We start from the raw sequence: 19,680 nt of genomic DNA, 5'->3' as shown, positions 1-19,680 counted from the left end.
CCCTGGCAATCAGACTACAGCTCTGCAATAGCAGGACTACCTTGACCCAGACAATCAAAGAAATGTGATCATAAATGTTTGTTATAGTAACACGTGCATGTACAATCAGGTACCGTATTTAGAGCGTCAGTAACAGAGGATTCCTACTCTCTTTTAGCTACTTTTCTCGCAAACCGATATCTCAGACTTCGGAAATTGCGATTAGTCCTTTTGTCTAATATTTTTTTACAGTCGTAGAACCAAATGAAAACCTTACACATATCAAAGGGATGATAACTTCAGAGTGTATAAATGTGTACATACATACACGTGTGCTGAGGCATTGATATCTTTGTTTTTCCTTTAGCCATTTCTGAGCCGCAGCAAATACAAGTTGTTCGCTTGTTTTTATGAAGCTTCTATGGTGTTTGATGTAGACGGGCCTATCGAATTTGAAGTCAGCATCGGTGAGAATTTCATTTATGTTGGTGGGATCTAGCAATAATTCTTCAAGTTTCTTCTCCATCATGTGAACGTATTATAGTCCACCGCCTGGTTAGCTTATGTTGTAGAGAGCTGGAGTGCTGTGCGGGAGGTGGAGAGTTCATCCTCCAGACCGAACCAACACACAGGGTCGGCATAACCTGGGCTTAACCATAACATGCTTGAAGACAAATTAAATTTCCGAAATTACGTTTAGAGCTTTCCACAAACCTGTTAATGATCATGAGATTGCGCAAAATTTTGCTCAAAGTAGCTCGTTTTGCATAAAGTGTTCTGTTAAAAACACTTTATAAAGCGCAGCGCGCTTTTAAAGCTGAATTTACTCGTTTCATTTTACGAATGACTAACAACAAACGTAAAGCACGTGCTCCATCCAAGCAAGAAGTCCAAGCAACAACAGCTATCTTGACTGTGTACTAGATTTACATGGATTAGACGGACATGAAATTAAAATCCTTGTTTGGAGATTACTAATTGGTGAAAATGTTACTTTGTAGGTAACTATGGGAACATGATGGATGAGTCAGTGGCACCTTCCAACACGCCCCCTTGTAATGCAGTGTATGATGGGACCAACTATTACTATCTTCCTTGGAGCAGTGAAAAGCCTTGTGTGTGCGTGGAAAGCTATTGGGAGAACATTTCCTTTAGACTGGAACCCTTAAATGCCCTACTGAGGATTATCGATCGCGTGGTAAGGCCAACTGCTGCTTTAAACGCCTCTGTGTGAGCTTTGCTTTGGCGTTGACAGTAAAAGGATTCCCTTTCAATGGAGCAAAAATTTCGAAGATAATTTGGGTTTTATCAACTGAGTTGATAATGTAAACTGGCAAGCATAAAGAGTTTAAAAGCTGATGTTTCGAGCCCTAGCCCTCGAAACGTCAGCTTTCAAACTCTTCAAGGTGGCCAATTTTCATTATCAACCCAGTTGAAAAAATCCAGATTACCTTGTAACTCCCACCGACGTAGCACCACAGTTTCTTTAGAAACTTATCCCCTCCATAATTTTTAAGAGTTATCACACCATGCAAGCAACGCGCACATTTGCAGTCGGATTTTTTCATTACGTGCACATTTTTTAAAGTCAAATCTAAAGAAAAGAGTTCGGTTCAGGGAACCCCAAACATGGGAGTCGTATCATAGAAGCAATACATGATCTATACGCACAGAGTAGATTTATTGAAATTGCCTCTTGATTAAAAACTTTTCCTCTTCCCAGAAAAGTAACATGACGGAGGTGATGTACATGATCGCCATTAATGCACCGGAAGTAGACAGGGCTTCTTGTTTGTTCTCCCTACTGGACCAGCTCATTGAAGACTGCAGGTGACATAATGTTGGACGTTAAATAACTCGTTAAAGATGCGGATGCATGAAATTTCACGACAGGTTAATTAAAATATACATACATAACCAAGCGAACTGCCTGTCATTCAAGATCCACTGAATGCTATACCAATAGGCCTTTTGCAGTTAGAGATCACGTGCTTAGATACCGCATAGCAACGCCATACTGGAGAGCAAGCACTCCAGTGATCTCAGACAAAATAGAGATCACAGAAGTCTGCATTCAAACAAACAATACAGCAGATAACAAGTTAAAGGGTATCTCAATTCGAGAAATCTTGTAAGTTTTAATCAACAGCTTCCTTGGAGTGTATCAGCGAAAAACGAATTTTGGTGTGATTTTGCTGCTGATACACTCCGGGGAAGCTGTTGATTACTTCTCACTGGATTTCTCGAATTGGGATACCTTTTGACCTGTTATCCGCTGTATTCTTTGTTTGAATGCAGACCTCTGTGACCTCTATATTGTGAGATCACTGGCGTGCTTGCTCTCCAGTATGGCGTTGCTATGCGGTATCTAAGCACGTGATCTCTAGCTGCAAAAGGCCTATTTTAAACGTGGTAAATGGATCCTTTGACTCGACGCACCTGTTTCTGTTTACTCACTGGATAACTTGCAAATTTTCTCTCGATAATCAACACAAATCATTATCATTGCCAGAAATTTGGGACAATATGGCGGAGGGGTTCTCGTGTTACAAGCAAAATGGCGCCAAAACAGAATAAGAAAATGTATGGGAAAAGATTGTTTTTTTCATAATGGCTGTCTAAGAATGGGATATTCTTTCGCTGCGTAGTTGGAAATGCAGCCTGCATCGGTTAAAGCGTCCATCGCTTCGAAAAAGAAATACTAAGATTTAAGCCTACCTTTTCCCAAGGTATAAGAGTAAACTCATAATTCTGACTCCATTTTCGCATACAAACTCTTAAAATCTGCTTCGATTGGGTGTTACAATTCTTTCGTCGTGGGAACAATCTTGTGAAGATTCGCAACTGCGTAGTTTGATATGCATTATGCAGAGGTTTTCTCAATTAAATCGCTCGTAAATGGTCGAATATGTTGGCCCACAAATTTTCCTTGAGCCGGGAGACTCTTCGTATTTTCACAGAGCTCAAAAGCCCGACACGCCATTTTTAAACACCCCAATTTTAGGCAGGAAGAACACGAAAGATACAAGTCCCTGTAACTGCAAAATTTGGCCGCCATTTTCCTTCTTTTGACGTCTCCTTTGGCTTTCTGGGATAATAACATAGCAGGCCTTTCTCTGGCGGAGTTTTACGAAAATAGAAAGTTACAGGTTCACTTCACTTCCACCGCCGCCATCTTAAATTGTCTGTACTACGATATACCTCTGACATTTCGTAACGGGCTCGAAATGTCCCCGATTTCTGGTGATGAGACCAAAAATAAAAGCAATGATAATATTACGAGGCAAAAATGAAAATCAGTTCGTGCACACGTGCAAAGGATGCAGTTGCAACGATGAACAGAAGTTCATAATCGTAAGCCAAAAGCTTTCTTGTTAAATATAAAAAATTTAAGGGAACAGGTCGGGAAATTCTTGGCAATTTTAATACTGAACGTGGGGTGATGAATCGTTAGCAACTACTCAAAAGCATGCACCGGCTTAAAGTCAAAGCATATTGTAAATCACGAGCTGGAGGTCGGCCATATTGTTTAAAAAATTGCTTTTTTGAAGCTTCCCAAAATCCTCATTTTATTTTCTTGTTATTCAGCAATGGCCTCCCTAACTTGAAAGGGAAGACAAACAAACTTGACAAGAAGCGTGAACGTGAAAGAAGATGTGAGTTGGTAAGGCAGTTGTTACTACTGATTTACTTCCGTTGAATTTTCCGATAAAAGTTTGTTGTTTACTCTAACCGCCGTACTCATACATGCATACATATAACTTTATTTAAACTCGGATTTAGAATAAAGCTCGAGCCGAGAGCTAGTATCTCCAAGTATAATTAACATTTAAGGAATACAGCAAAATATATAAAATTACTACGCACACGCATCGTTTTTAGTCTCATCTACACAATAATATTGCTAATAGCACGCTGAAAAGCAGTGAGAGATTCAGAAGTTCTTATGTTATCAGGCAGCAGCATATCTGAACGATTATAATCCATAGGAGCTTGTAGTAACTCTTGGTAGACTCAATTTTAGGGTACCTCTGAGGTTATACACCGTTTTTCGATCGGGTTAGTTTAATTAAACTGATCTTGCAAACCAAGACCAAGGCCTTGTGATTGTGAAATGATGCCATTGTTTTCTGTTTCTTTTCTGCGAGATTTTGCAGGTGTTGTAGAGTTACAGTCTTATCGCCAGTGTGAGGGTTGTCCTCAGAGGGACTCTTGTAGGTCATCGTGACTGACATTTTGACAACCTCAACAGATATCGTCTTCGGAATCGAGAGATGATGAATTTCTATGAATTTTTTTTTGTTTTCTTTCTATAAATTGAAAACGGTTTACATGAATGAGACCTGGTGATAATCGACCTGAAAAAAATTAAATGAAAAGGGAAGCAATCAAAAGAAGAGAAAATGATGAAAATAACCAAGATTCAAATTGAATGAAAGATAACAAATTAAAGAGGAAGTGAAAAGTGTTTCAAGATGTACAAATCCTCAGTAACTCTTCAGTAGTTTGATGAATCCTTCTTATTTTGCAACCTTTTTCAGCGTTCTATCGCACAGGACGCCACCGAACTCAAAGAAAAAGCCACAAACGTCGAAGACTCGCTCTCAGATGTAAAAGGATTTTTCCAACGATTACAAGACCTTGCAGAAGAGGTAAGCGTAAAAGAAAGGCAAATGCCTCCTCCACGTTTAAATTTTCTTTCGAGCGCTTCTCGCCTAACAATAACCACCTGCTTTGACTACTAGTTTTCTGAGTAATTCTGAGTATGTATTTCAAACTTCGCTCTCTTGTACAAACATCTATCAGCCTTCTTTTGAGTAGAACTCCGGCATGGTCTCTGCCAGGAAAAAGGCGACGAACTGGAGGTTACCACTCTTTAGCTTGAATTACTTGCACGTCTCAGTAAATTTTGTAAAGTGGCTATGATAGCATTTCGAATGTGCCTCATTTTCCAGCAGTAGATAACAGGGTTTAGAGACGAATTAAAAAACATCAGTGTGAAAGTGTAAACCGACAAAATCTTGGAAACATCGTTAACTCCGGCAGTTGCCGGAATGAAAACACAAACTAGAATGAAAACACAAACTTGTGGCAAAAAGCACAATAAACACACAAGATAGATATAAAATGATCCTGATGCAGATTTCTTAACACTTGGTGCGAGTGCCATTTCACCAGTCCGTTGTACCTGTAGGAGAAACTGGATTTGGTTTCTGTGATGCCGCACGGCTGAATATAAACGATTTCATTGCTCTTTTACAATCGGGGCGTTCCGCCTTCAAAGACAGATAAGTTAATAACCGCTTAACACCTTCCTTTTGTTATATCGATGATTCTATACTATTTACTGACCAGATTGAAGTTATGCTTTGAGTCAGCAAAATACCTCTTTCTTTTTTCGTTGTGTGGTACTTCGCACTTCACTCTTCTTAAGGTGGTAAACGTTCAGTGCACGATAATTTCGCAGTTCTGGGCTAGCTTTCAGCAGGAATCAGTGGACGACTTGACTTACCTTCTGTGCGGTTTTGCAAATTGTTAGGTTAGCTGGCCAGCTGTTAAATTTCTTTCCGGAGCGAATTCATAGCAATCACATAGCGAGTTGTTTCCAATTCTTTGTTATAGATTTTAATTAGGTCTCTGCGAGGTAGGCAAATCACAACTGTGCAGGCTGTGGTGCTCTGATTAAAAGTATTTTCATTTCAGATTTAAGCAAAGTTTGAATTAATTTTTATCTCCAGCTCTCTGACCAAAGCAGGTGTCTCGGACTTTTCTTATAGATGTTATTGAACATAGGTGCTGTTTTAGGCAAGGGTCTTATATTAGACAATTTTTAAGCTAATCAGTTGAAATAATTGTTTGGAATTTAAACATTAATGACAATTCGAGATTCTATCTTCTTTCTGAAATGAATTTACATTTGCATTAGAAAGGTTGTTTACTTTGCGCTATCTCGCTTATGGTGTAGCTAAAAAAGTCGCAGTATCTTGAAAACAATCTTCAAAAATCTTGGTGCTCTCGTGTGAAGATCTTTGAAGTCTTGAGGACCTAAATATACATTTGAAATGAAATGCTTAGGTTATACATAATTTTAGTGAGACTTTGAAAATATCGAAAGGAAGGTGCCTTGCTGCGTCCGTGAATATGGCGAAGTGATCTCATGAATTGTCTTTTACGTGAATCAAAAGTTGCATTTTCCGTAAACATGAACGTTTATGCGTTTTATCACACTAAATGCTATTCCAATTTAATGGTGTATATGTATGTGAAATTCAAATTAAAAATGTCTATGCAAAATTTGCATTTATTATTGTATGTTTAGCAAAAATGCAAACTGTCGCCAGGAATGAGCTCCAAAGTCCGTTATCGATACATTTCCTACGTTTAGTAACTGCACATGTATGCAATATGTATCTGTCTCGATCTGAGACATACATGATGACACATGCAAAAGGTACATATGTGCCCAATAGAGGAAGGTAACACCAAAGCTCTAGAGTAGTGCTGGTTCGGTCATATTGAGCATTTTTCTTATGATATAGATCCAAATGAGGTAGAACTTTCATTCGTTAGTCGAATGTTTTCAACTGATTTAAAATGAATAACATATTTAAGACAAAGAAAAACTTGTGTTGGCATACGGAAGGAGTTGCCCACACTCTTAACAATTTGTTAACGGGGAATGGGGTTTGGAAAATGGCCTTCAAGATTTACCTCTTAATTTCGTTTTAGTTATTAACCCTTTACAACCTAAATAAGTATGCATATATTGTTTTGATTAAATTTCCTGAGGTACTGACGATCAAAAGCTTCTTAGGTTGGTGATCGTTTCCTTTATTCTCCTGACCTTAATGTTTGATTTAGGTGTGACATTGCAAGGAGAAATTAGATTCTGGTCGCTTTTGGGGAAGGGTTAATTCAAGTCCATAGCTTTGACCCATTCAAATTCATGAGTTTAGTTTAGTTTAGTTTATTAGCTTAGCCGATAGACAGGGACACCGCAAGAGCTTGCGCCAATTACTGCGGGCCCAGTAAATCCACCCAGGGGAGGACATCCACCACACAGTAATCTCGTGCGTGAGAAATTAACGTCTCCTACCCCTAACCCTGCAGGAGACGGGGCCTACGGTTTATTCGTCCTTATCCGAGAAGACTAGAATATCTATCCATTTCTTTATATTATAGAAAGGTAGCAAATTCTCCTCAGTTATTTTAAGACCATTAGTATTGGTCCGGCCGGGGCTCGAACCCTCGACCTCCAGCACAACACAATCCGGCGCTCTAACCAATTGAGGTAACCAAGTCTTCCCATTAACAAATGGTAAACACCACAGCGGACACTAATGAGTTATGAATGCCCAGCGACCCTTATTCCCAAAACCCCTAACAGGGCCAGACGCTTCTTCCGTACTTTACAACCTCCCAAGTGCTCCATAACTCAATAGTGCACGCTGTGGTGTTTACCATTTGTTTTATAACATAACATTGATACAATGTAGCCAAAGAGTTCCCTTGTATTTAACACTGAAATCTTACGTGACCAGAAATAACAAGCGTGCGGAAACTAGTCTTTGCATTTGCTCACGTTAACAGTGTACACCTTGGGCAAATGATGCACACTGAATTGACCAATCAGAGCGCGCGCTTTACCTTGGTTATGTTATAATTCATGTTATTAAAAACTAGATCATTGGATAACGCAATTCAAGACTTTTTATTGGCTTAGCCATTATGGTATATCAGCCAATATACCATAATCTACAAATATGGTAAGCGTACGTGTCAGCTTAAAATTAAAAGGGAGCTAAAAATTTAAGAAAATTTAATAATTTAATTCAACGTTTTTAATAAAACAATTATTCCACTCGCCCTTGTTGGATATGAGATGATTATAGCCAACTCGGCGCTACGCACCTCGTTGGCTATCTATCATCTCATATCCAACGCGCGCTCGTGGAATAATTGTTAAATATACAATTCATTTTGATCTCAATCTCCTACAACTAATACAGCCTCAAAACAGCCTACCCGATGTCATCCTCTGGATGATCAGTGGCACAACGAGGATTGCCTACCACAGAATACCAGCCTACCATGTCCTGTTCTCACCCAGGGAGGAAGCCTGCGGTAAATTTTGCGGCAAAACAATGGAGATCGAGATGAAGGTAATTTTCCAATTTATTTATAAAATTGAGAGGTGGGTTCAACATTTACGTTTTAGCGAATTGGTTTCGGAAAATGTTTGAAGTTTTGTTTGATTCATGTAACGATTTAATCACTACAATGACGTCAATTTTTCCTTAACAAAATACCACGGCCTGTTAATTAGCGATAGATACTTCAGGGTAGCGTAAGCCAGTTGCTAATTTAATCAATACGCGAAAGCTAAGGTTCCCGAGAATGATGGGTTTACCATTTGGGACAGACACCTCCCTTATTTTTGTTCGCAGGCGTTACCTGGGTACTTGGTAAAGGTAATCACGTGATTTCTAGTGCAATTTGGTATAAGCACGAATATTAACTATGTTTTCCAAATTGCATGGAACAATCACGTGTTCATTTATTCATTATGTAAATAAAGAAATTTATATTAAGCGTAAACAAAGCACGCGAATCACCTAACTCACCCTGAAAATACCGTTAGGCGTTCGGTCAAAACGCCATTGCATTCAATCAAAAAAACAAATTCTTAGTGTTTCAGCCGCAAAAACGTTCAAAGTCTGACTGAACGATGTGTTTCATTTATTTTTTTATTTGTTTTTTTTTCCCGGAATTACCTCTTTTGTGCCCTCAATTACTTCTCTTCTGCAGCGTGTTACCTTAAAAATACACCTCTCTCAAGAGGAAGAAATCCAGTGTTTACATGTATACTGCTAATCTTCTTATAAAGAAGGCTGATCATCATTTGTCACGAACAGGCACAAAGACATAAGGACTCACACTCTCGCGATCGGATACTCTACGCACTCGAACTTGAGAGAAATCTTTGGTACGCTGTACAATAGGCTTTCTTTTTTATTCCCTCTAGTACCCCGGTCTGAAGGCCCTGAACACTGTAGATCACCCAGAACTCCCCGCAGTCGTTCGAGTTGAGCTGTGGTTTGGACTTGAGCAGTATCAGAGTAACTGGACTGCACGGGAGCACAGCGAAGGTGATTTTGGCGTCTTAGCAGAAACGGTTAGTCTACATTCAGTTTTTCGAATGTTCAGTTCGTTGAAATATTCTTTTCAATCGAAATTAAAATTGATTAATGATATTTCAATAGGCCATTTTACAGTTGTGTACTTAGTTGCCAAGCCTTTGATTTGGAGTAAGGCTGAAGGTGACCTTGTCGTGATAGAGACCTGAGCAAGGTTTGTATCCTAACAAGGTTACCCCTAGCCTCATTCCCGTTAAAAGGCTTGGCAACCAAGCACACAACTGTAAAATGTACTATTATAGCACTTAGCGAGGAGTTTCTTCTATTTTATAACGAAATCGTTACTTCCTTTGTAGTATGAAAACGAAGTCAAAATTGGTTTTTGGACAAAGAAAGCCCTTACGAGACCAGGATTTTCGAATGCCAGTGGGGAGGTATGCTTTCTATTTTAAACGACCAAACAAATTTAGAATATCATCGTCTCAGTATTTCTTCTCTTGGGCTGCGTTCACACTTGTTGCTCGAGCACGGTGCCCGTGCACGATTCTTGATGAGCGTTAATATGAACACGCCTTATTTTCAAGCTCCCACGCCAGAATTCGGGCACCCTGCCAAGACTTTGTACTCGGGCACTGAACCAGGCACTGAAAAAAAAAACGACTGTTTCACATTTATTCTTTCCGCTAAACAGATTGCACTTGTGTTCAGCCTGTAAGAATTTTTCCAGGTGTCTTGGTATCTTTTCTGTTTGTACATTAACTAATAAGTAACTATTAGCGATGGTACATAATCTATTTTCCGTCCACAGCTACCACTACCTAAAGAAAAGTTTCAGGCCCCTGAAGGTTGGGAATTTGAGGGAGACTGGTACATAGCTCCGGAAATGAGGTCAGATTTGTTACCGACTTACCCACATTTCGCGCTGCTTTACCGATGTCCTAACATATTTCTAAATTTTTAGCCTGAAACATAGAAATAGCACATTTTCCGATTATTTTGAAGAATATTTGATCGAAATGTTTAATCAAATATTCTTCATATAGCAACTGTTTAGCTCCTTGTTGATTTCTTTCTGAATTGTAAATTGCAATGGGTGTAAAATTTGCCACTCATTACATTAACTATACTCTCTCTTTACTGGAACTGCTTGTGGATTACCCTTAAATTCAAAGAAGTGGGTACGAGAAGAGGTTTAAGGGAAGCTCCCCTCTGCTGAAAATTCATGCCGCCAACTGCCCCTGCCCCCTCCCTGATGTCAGTTTGTTGACATCTCTCGTTCACGGCCATTTATGTACCCATCTTATTTGCTATCTTGGAAAGTGGTTTTTACCAAAAGGTGAATACCACTTTTTACACGGTCTGATTGGTTTGCTCGGAAGTGATCAGTAAGTACTAATCACCTTCGAGAGGCCAACAAGAAAAATTGCGCGCCACGAGTTTAACTTTATTGACCATTTTTCGGAATTTTGACACATTTTTAGGTGGTTTGTACCAACACAATATTCCCCTACTTATTAGACTCGCTTTTAAGTCGCGATTGCTTTGGTAGATCAAAAATGAAGGTCTTTATTTCTCATTGACAGTTTTCAGGAAAAAGGTTGATGAAATCGCGGCCTTTAGAGCTGATGCCAGAAACTTTGGCCTTTGTTTATGCATCAGATTGAGCTGACTTTTTTTCGATTCCTCGCGCACTTCTTCTTAGATATTCTTTACCTCGTATAAACAGGATTTAGTATCAAGTTATTTGCTTAATCTTCGTGCTTTGAGACGGTGGAATTTCGATGATAGAGATCCGTGATTTGCGACTCTTTTTCGCCCTGGGCCGATACGTTTCCTTCTCTCCGTCCCTGCTTATTCGTAGATTCTTCCATCGCACTTTCCGTGTGAGTTACGGTAACTTGATCGATTTTGTTTCCAGCCAATTTTCTACCTGTCCACCGAATGAAGGGAACTGTTAAAAATGCTGCCTGAAATGAGCGCATTCGCCAAGCGTACAGAAACTGATTCGTAGCAGAATTGAGTAGCATGAATAAATACTGCAGATCTCGGAACCAATGGATAAGAACGCAGCTACATGAGTTACATAAGTTAATAACATAGACCATCACAAGCGAAGGCACACCACAGGCTAAAAATGAAAGGATGATGAACAGAAAGGATTTTGTTATCTTCTCTTCACGTTTAAGATATTTTTGCCGATCACGGTTGCTTCTAATATGTTCAGTATTCTTTTCGTGTTCACGAAGGCTCCGATAGATACTGCAGTTTACAAATAGTAGAACAATGATGCTTATCACGACCGCTGTATTGGCAAATATGAAGGCTAGAAGATAGAATCCCACTGCCAGGTATAATAATGGAAGACTAATGGAACACATCCATAAAACAATTGATGTTCCGATTGTACTAGATGTCTTGCTTCGTACGATGCGGTTTGACGTCGCTACCTTGTACCTGTTTACAGCTAGAGCCAGTATACTTAACACCGATGCTGTTGAACTCGTAAAATATGATACATACACCACCCATCTAAGACCAAGGACGGGGCGTTTCAGAGCCTCGCTAGCATGATATCCGACAAACACAGGCTCAGTTACGGCTCCAACGATCAAATCTGCAATGGCGAGGTTGAGCACCAAGTAGTTAAAGGGAGTTTTGAGGTTTCTTGTCGGGTTCCACAATACGGCCCAGCAAATGAGAAAATTACCGGGTACAGTTACGATGCATAAAATGGCAGATATCGTTGTTGTGGTGACAGAGGTTGCAAATGGTGCCCAGTAATGTTCACAGAGGTCAGATTTAAATACCATTGTGAAACTGGGAGAATCTAAAACGGCAAGAACAGTTTCAACACATGCATATTCCACAGCGTTTGAAAGATCTTTATGCCTGTACTTTTAATAACTCTCGGCTATTTAGTGAAGTCCAACGTAAACATCGTAGCTTCCGTTCTATTGGCCATAATTTCCCAATTTGTATACTCTCTTCACTCCTGGTCGCTGATTGGCGCGTTGAAATACCTGCGTCAAGAGAAAGGAAGAACAGCTGTTGTAATCTGCGCTTCAACTAGGAACAGCTGTATTTTTTTAAGACGTGACGAAGACTACCCTTATTCCATCTTCATTGGTCTCTTACAGTCAGAATATGTCCAAAATGTCACGGTTAGGTTATTTTTGTCTTTCACGCTTGCTCAAGAAATTTCACGATGCTGACAAAATGCTTACACCGTAAGTTATTTCAAAACGCCGCAACTGATATTACAAAATGCGTCGTTATTGCATAATGCCGCAATCATTTTCCAAAATGCGTAGGGTTGCGGCAAAATGCGGCGCTATTATAAAATGCCCCAAAACATTCTTTTTAGAGGAAAGATAAAACTCTTCATTCCATAATCAGCTTGATAAAAGGGGAGAAACATAATTAAGGGTGATTTTTGTGTACCGAACAAAAGCGACTGACATCAACCAAGAGAATATCTCTTGCATCAACATATCGTGTTTTTAATAAAAGATGGTTAAAAAAATGACACACTCTTTAAAGGGTATAAATTTACGAATTTTCAGGGAGCGTAAAACCTACTTACAAGAATGTTGATTAAAAAAGCTAGTTACCTCAGAAAAAACAGGAGCTAGAGCCTTGTATATACAGAAAATATTGAATTTGAATAACAATTAGCAGGATGCAGGAAGTTTCGAAGTTCATTATCGATGCCATCTATTGGTCATCAGTTATCGTTCCTTAAACGTAGACTAAAGCGCTTTTATACCTAACGTACTATAAAAGTTTGAATTGGTTGTCATAAGTAATTTTATCTCTGCGGTAACTTGTCTGACCATGAGTCTGATGCACGCTTTTTCCCTATGGTATATGGTAGAACCTTCCCAACAGCTGCGCTTATCTGTCTGGGTTTGCCTAACTACGGTGAAATCTATTTTCCTGTCCCCATATTGACCGGACACTCTGTCTTACGCGGACGTCACTGAGATTCTGTCTCCACATAGTCCTTGTCAAACGAGCTTGTGAAGTGGCGAAGAGATGTATCAAATAACGCCAAAATTAAAAATATTTACCTTTTATCGCGGACGTTTCCCCAGTTCAGATATGATAGGTACTTTGGTAAGTCAAGCTATACAAGTGTAAAAGTGATACAATGCACGGGCTTGAACCGCGTCAAGGCCTAAAATTTTTTTTCAGGCTTCTTTTCTGAACTTCCTTTAATTATAGTTTACTTGCATTGATCATGTCTTCATTTGATTTTCTAATCGATTTTATACACGTCGAAGTCACGGGACATTAGCTGTTTTCAAGTTACCTGAACTGAGATGAATGCAAATGATCACATATATTTGAACTACAATGTTGTCCTTACCTATGTGTGAATGCCTTTCTTCCGGCGAAAACTGTTTGGAAGAAAGGGATTGGAACTAGACAAAGTAATTAAAAGGTTCAAATATCTGTTGCCTACATTATGCATACAACCTGTCATTTTGGTCTCTTCTGCCGAGAGAAATATGTGATATAATTGGCAGGAGTAATTATAGGTCATAATTATGATTGCAAGTCCAAGGCTCACTGTTGCGGCTTTGTCGCGTGAATTGGTGAAAAGGGAAAAATATATTTTTAAAGGCACATAATCTTCTGACAAGATCGAATGAGATCGGAAGCAGTGAGATATCAAAAACAAATATAGACAATTGTGGCAGCATCTAATTAATGGGCCAATGACGCATTATTAGATTTTGAGATAAATTCTAAATTGCGAATAGGTAATTGTTTGCTTTTCAAGAGTATGAAATTCACAAGTATCTTTGAAACTTGTAAGAAAATAGTTTTTAAGCAGTTTTTGCACAAATTGAATTGTAACAAGGATAATTTCGTAAACACATTTTCAAATTCATCGGCGCAATCTTTCCGTCATATATGGTTATCATCTAATAATTCCTTTATAAACCGAGCCTGTTCGATACAGACTGGTGGTATCGGCGTGTTTGCTCGCTGTGTTTATATGGAACTGGACTTCGTCTCGAGCCAGTACAAAAGCAGAAAAAAGCAGAGAACACGAAGAGGGATATATACTTTGGGCTCGGTCAATACTGCGTCCTAATTTTCATCAGAACTGAATCGCTTTGTTGTGGAAGGTCGAGATGAAAATCTTCAAATTCGATTCTTTGTTACGTTTTTGATCTAACATATGTGCAATTTGGAGAAAGAATTGCACAGAGAAAGAAATTTTACTTTCTATGCAGGAGAAGTGATTAAAAAGAAAACCTACTCGTAACTCGAGAATTAAGACTATTTTGGACAAAACAAAAAAAAAAAAAAAAAAAAGAGGAGAATCATAAAGAAAGTAAAGATATTTCAGTGGCGTAATTTACGTACCTGTAGACTTCCTTTGTGCTTAATTGAAAGGCTCGAAGTTTACTATCGGGTAGGTTGGACAACAAGTTTTCTCCAGCAGTCTCGTATCACGTTAATTACAAATAAAATCGACGATACGAAACATGTCGAGCACAGCTCTATTGATTTGCTCCGCTCCGATTGTTAGCTTCAAGAACACAGGCTGTTATTGGGGCTATGCTTGCATTTCAGAATAACTGGTATTCACAAGAACCGTCCCAGGTTGTCGGAAGGACACAACTTTTGTTTACAATTTTAGGAAATTCTGTCTGTCGTTTTGGTTGCATAACCGTCACAGATTCAATGCAAAGATGCCTCGGGGGAGATTTAATATTTTGATATTCTCCTTAATGCTCGATTGGCATCATTAGAGACCATGAGAAATAGATTTTTTTATTTTATTCTTATTGCTTAGTAGTTTGTTGGTATCAATTATGCGGGAGAGAGGGAAAAAGTCACTCTTTCGCAAAACATCCGGGATCAGCTATGAAGTTTGATAAATTTAGTAACACTTCATACAAAGTAGGCACCAATATCAAGCACTTACCTTGATACAGGACTAGTTGAGGATGTTGGTGATGTTTTCTTCCTCGTAGAATCATAAAGAATCTAGCGATTTTTGACCACAATTTTTTCAGTTAATTTTTTTGTTAGCAGGTGTGTGCACTAAATTGCTAAAACCCTAATATGGCATTTCACTGAACTATTCCTTTACACAAGTTGACACACGTCAGCCAAAAGTAATTTTCTGACATAACCAATACAATACAATACAATACTTTATTCAAGAGAAAGGAAAATAAAAATTGTAAAAGTATCTCTCGAAAGGGGATATTCTAGAGGTTAACCCTATATAAAAGATTCCCCGAATAAAAAGATCAAAATATTATATACAGATAATTAAAAACTGTTTACCATCATCTCAATCAATATTCATGTAAATCTTTAGTCTGTTACGAAATAAAGTCAATGATCCTGCGTGTACAATATCTTTAGGCAAATTATTCCACATATTAACGATCCGTACAAAAAAAGAAAATTTGTAGCAATTTACGATAGCTATTTTTACGTAGAGCTTATAATCGTGATTGGCTCTAGTTCGATTACATTTAGTAAGTTCAAAAAAGTCCGAAAAATGAAGACTATCTATTTCTAGAACTATCTTGTAGCACTGGATCAGAGATAAAAACTCTCTTCGTTTCTCCAAAGTTTGCCAATTCAGTAGGCGGCAGCGGTCTTCATAGCTCATTTCTCCGCGTTTTTGCTTTAATGCCAACCGAGATGCCCTTCTTTGGACTTTTTCCAAGGATTCGATATCCTTTTTTTGGTAGGGGCTCCAGACGGGGACAGCGTATTCGAGTATAGGTCTTACTAACGACTTAAAGAGGCAGGAAAACGCATAGCGATTATCGTTTCCAAGTGATCGCCTAATTATACCCAACACTTTGTTCGCCTTGTTTACTATGTATGAAACGTGTTTACCCCAAGATAGATCGTAGTTTATTGTGACCCCTAGGTCCTTGGCGCTGTCGACAGATTTTAGTTGCGTACCAAGGGAATAACTAGGCTTGGATCTGTCTCTACTGTGCGTTACACGCATAACTTCACATTTTTCAGGATTAAAGCGCAACTGCCACTTGTTAGCCCAATCGCTTAATTTGTTCAAGTCCAGCTGTAAGGCTGGTATATCCTTATCAGGCTCCATGATCTTGCGATAGATTTTAGTATCATCAGCGTAGATTTTCACGGTTGATGCAATGTTTGCCGAAATATCATTTATATAAATAATGAATAGGATTGGGCCGAGTACTTTTCCTTGAGGCACACCTGAAATCACGGGTGACCAGTCTGAACAATTGCCCCTTAACACTACACGCTGCCTTCTATTCGTCAAAAAATTTCTAATCCACAGTTGTAGAGAGCCGTCTATCCCATACCGTTGTAGTTTCAGCAGCAAGCGCTCGTGTGGCACGCTGTCGAAAGCCTTGGAGAGATCTAAGAAGATGATATCCGTTTGTTGCGAGCAATTCCTAGCCTTTGCCCAGTCATTGTAACATGTAAGTAATAGTCCTTTTTACAGTTCCCGGCGCCATATTGAATGTGTAACCGCGCAAACATGATAGCGAGGTTAGTGTTGAGTCGCGTTGCGAGTTCTAGTGAGAGTTTAGTGAAATGTGGTGGTGCTCTGTCCTTTTCATCGAGATATTTCGAGAATGAACGATACTTTCCCTACGCAGGATATTCCTCCTTCTTCTTCGAAAGGAAGAGGAAGACACTGTGCCGCTTTTTGGTTGTGCTAATAGCTATTATGATACAGCAGGCAATCCAACAGGTCTGCATTTCTTCTAGTTTCCGAATGACTTCCAGCAGTGAATCAGGTGGTGCAATCTCCTGAATCGCCAGCATGGAAAGGACGGATTCTTCATCACAAAATCAATTTTTTTGTGCTCAGAACATTTCAAAAAAGAAGACATGCGAAAAAACGTGGGCAGGTCGCTGGAAATTGGTGAAAGGTTTATGTTTGTACGGTCTTTTTGTTGCTTGGATACCGAAAGAAAATGCCTGCTTTGATTTTCGGTATTGAAGTGTTTATGTTGGGATTTTTGTTTTGAGGGGGGGGGGGGATTTTTTTCTCCTTATTAAAATGGTGATATTTATATTTCTTTGTGTACTGTGGTCTTATACGATATCTGTGAACTGAATGTAAAATTTTAAAATTGTAATGTACAATTAAAATGTAAAATTATAAATTTATAAAATGATGAGTTTATTTATTATATATATGGGCAGAACCATCTCGATTTAACTGGTCAGTACCGAAAAAACTAAGGAAAATGCCTGCTAAAAGGGTCCCGGTAGCAACTGTGACAACTGAAGGAGAGTCATTTGAAGTTGAACAGGAATTATTTCACCAAGAAGTTAAAGCACCTGTGTCAACTGTCAATGCTGCTTCACCTTCACCAGCTCAAATTTAATGCTCAAATTGATTTAGGTGTAATCTTTCCTTACATTAAGAAATATTAATGTTGTTAGTACTCAGGGAAAAAAAGATGATGTTGGGCTTGTAAAATCAAGATAAGGTACCATTGTACATTGTGTAAATAAGGGAAGTGATTGGCATGACAATAAAACGCGAGTTAAACTATGTCTTTATGGGAAGGAGCTTCAAAATTCTATTCTTCAAACATAACATTTCGAAGAGCCTATTGACAATAATTAACATTATTATTCACAGGAGAAAAAATAAACAGTTCTGTACAGTCTAAAATAATCCTAGTTGTTGCATATTGAGCAAACTCTTGCAGCATATTTTTGTGAACAAGTTCTTGTGCTGGAAATGGGAAAGGTTCTTTCAGTTCCACATAGTTAAGATTAATCCATGTAATGCAGATTCTGGACACCAGGCTCTTGCTGATCCCAAATCTATCAGCAAGATCTTGTACAAATAACCCAGCCTTTAGTCTCATAAGTATGAGCAAAAATTCATCCAAGAATGACAATTTCTTGAAGGCCCCGGCTTACTTCTGTTATCATCTGTTTGGTATGGCTGACTCTCTTTCGACAATTTCTCTCCTTTCCAGTACTGCATCTTTGCCAGCACTGGGTCAATAAAATTATAGAAGCTTATGAGTGCTCCATAGTTTGGGAATCCAGTATAAAATAGAACTGCAGACTCATACTGCAGACCGCAATACCTTTCAGTAGATCTTGAGAGATGTCAAAGGCGAGCTTTACGTATTATCTATCCAGATTGTTCGTACAATGAGGCGCTTCTTTTGACTGGTCTAGTTCCCTTACACAACCGCCGCGAGTTCTTATGTGATAAGCTTTTTAATTCCATCCTGTCTAATCCCTCGCACAAGCTCTATAGCTTACTACCTCCCAAGAATGAGTGCGAAGTCAATTTAAGGAGTCAGCACTCTTTTACTACACGGCGCCTCCACACCATTCGTACTCGAAATAGTTTTATCCATCACTATGTCCATAAAGCAATGATGTAATATTGTTTTTCTCTTAATTATATATTTTTTTCTTTTTAATTAGTTCTTCTTAGCCATGTATTTTTTGTAGTATATATTTTATTGTAAATCAAACGTAATTCAGCCTGTGGCTGCAAGGTTTTTGATAATAAACTATCTATCTATCTATCTATCCATCTTTAATTTTGTCAATTGAAAATTGGCACGCCAATAAATATCCCCCTCATTTTCAACTTCACTTAGTTTTTCTTTCAAGTCAGCTAATTGTACTTGCAGTGGCTCTATTTCCCGTTGCAGCTTAAGAACATCTGATTGTTGCAGGGCTGGTGAAGATGAAGCAGCATTGACAGTTGACACAGCTGCTTCAACTTCTTGGGGAAATAATTCCTGTTCAACTTCAAATGACTCTTCTTGAGTTGTCACAGTTGCTACTGGGACCCTTTAAGCAGGCATTTTCCGTGTTTTTTTCGGTACTGACTAGTTTAATCGAGATGGTTCTGCCCATATATATAATAATAAACTCATGATTTTATTAAATTTTTAATTTTACATTTTAATTTTACATTATAATTTTATAATTTTACATTCAGTTCACAGATATCGTATAAGACCACAGTGCACAAAGAAATATAAATGTCACCTTTTTACTAAGGAGAAAAAAATCCCAGCATAAACACTACAATACCGAAAATCAAAGCTCCATTTTCTTTTGGTATCCAAGCAACAAAACAACCGTACAAACATTATAAACCTTTCACCAATTTCCAGCGACCTGCCCACGTTTTTTCGCATGTCTTCTTTTTTGAAATGTTCTGAGCACAAAGAAGTTGATTTTGTGATGAAGAATCCGTCCTTTGCATGCTGGCGATTCAGGAGATTGCACCATCTGATTCGCTGCTGGAAGTCATTCGGAAACGAGAAGAAATGCAGACCTGTTGGATTGCCTGTTGTGTCATAATAGCTATTAGCACAACCAAAAAGCGGCACAGTGTCTTCCTCTTCTTTTCGAAGAAGAAGGAGGAATATCCTGCGTAGGGAAAGTATCGTTCATTGTCGAAATATCTCGATGAAAAGGACAGAGCACCACCACATTTCACTAAACTCTCACTAGAACTCGCAACGCGACTCAACACTGACCTCGCTATCATGTTTGCGCGGTTACACATCCAATATGGCGCCGGTAACTG

The 19,680-nt window shown here is 38.7% G+C and overlaps 2 protein-coding genes and 1 long non-coding RNA gene across 4 annotated transcripts in view; 1 reads left to right on the top strand and 2 right to left on the bottom strand.

Moving 5' to 3' along the window:
* LOC111319647 (myoferlin-like) overlaps positions 1–19,680 on the top strand; it is an 87,006-nt gene that overhangs the window by 35,498 nt on the left and 31,828 nt on the right. The window contains exons 23-31 of the mRNA XM_088752060.1: positions 347–446; positions 981–1,177; positions 1,703–1,809; positions 3,568–3,643; positions 4,521–4,631; positions 7,989–8,141; positions 9,005–9,154; positions 9,473–9,550; positions 9,925–10,004. Coding sequence (XP_088608186.1) covers positions 347–446; positions 981–1,177; positions 1,703–1,809; positions 3,568–3,643; positions 4,521–4,631; positions 7,989–8,141; positions 9,005–9,154; positions 9,473–9,550; positions 9,925–10,004 — 1,052 coding nt within the window. The remainder of the gene's footprint in view (positions 1–346; positions 447–980; positions 1,178–1,702; positions 1,810–3,567; positions 3,644–4,520; positions 4,632–7,988; positions 8,142–9,004; positions 9,155–9,472; positions 9,551–9,924; positions 10,005–19,680) is intronic.
* LOC148742006 (uncharacterized) lies at positions 3,532–7,168 on the bottom strand. The gene is made up of 2 exons (XR_015998672.1): positions 5,332–7,168; positions 3,532–4,337 (listed from the first exon to the last, which is right to left on the bottom strand). It is a non-coding gene; the product is annotated as an uncharacterized LOC148742006 (long non-coding RNA).
* On the bottom strand, positions 9,775–15,183 carry LOC111331962 (adenosine receptor A1). 2 transcript variants are annotated; one of them, XM_022937198.2, is made up of 2 exons: positions 15,061–15,183; positions 9,775–12,136 (listed from the first exon to the last, which is right to left on the bottom strand). In XM_022937198.2, the coding sequence occupies exon 2, from the start codon at positions 11,924–11,926 to the stop codon at positions 10,865–10,867; it is 1,062 nt and encodes a 353-aa protein (XP_022792933.2). In that variant the 5' UTR covers positions 11,927–12,136; positions 15,061–15,183; the 3' UTR covers positions 9,775–10,864. The 2 variants fall into 2 exon arrangements, with proteins under 2 accessions (XP_022792933.2, XP_088608942.1); XM_088752816.1 differs by lacking the exon at positions 15,061–15,183 and adding an exon at positions 14,496–15,051.

The sequence above is a fragment of the Stylophora pistillata genome, chromosome 1, assembly GCF_964205215.1.
Source record: "Stylophora pistillata chromosome 1, jaStyPist1.2, whole genome shotgun sequence".
In the NCBI taxonomy this organism is placed as follows: Eukaryota; Metazoa; Cnidaria; class Anthozoa; order Scleractinia; family Pocilloporidae; genus Stylophora; species Stylophora pistillata.
The sequence above is the reverse complement of the archived record's forward strand: the minus strand, read 5'-3'. Positions and strand labels throughout refer to the sequence as shown.

Bases quoted from the DNA above. Each gene is read 5' to 3' on its own strand.
- LOC111331962 (XM_022937198.2), bottom strand. From the start codon at position 11,926: ATGGTATTTAAATCTGACCTCTGTGAACATTACTGGGCACCATTTGCA.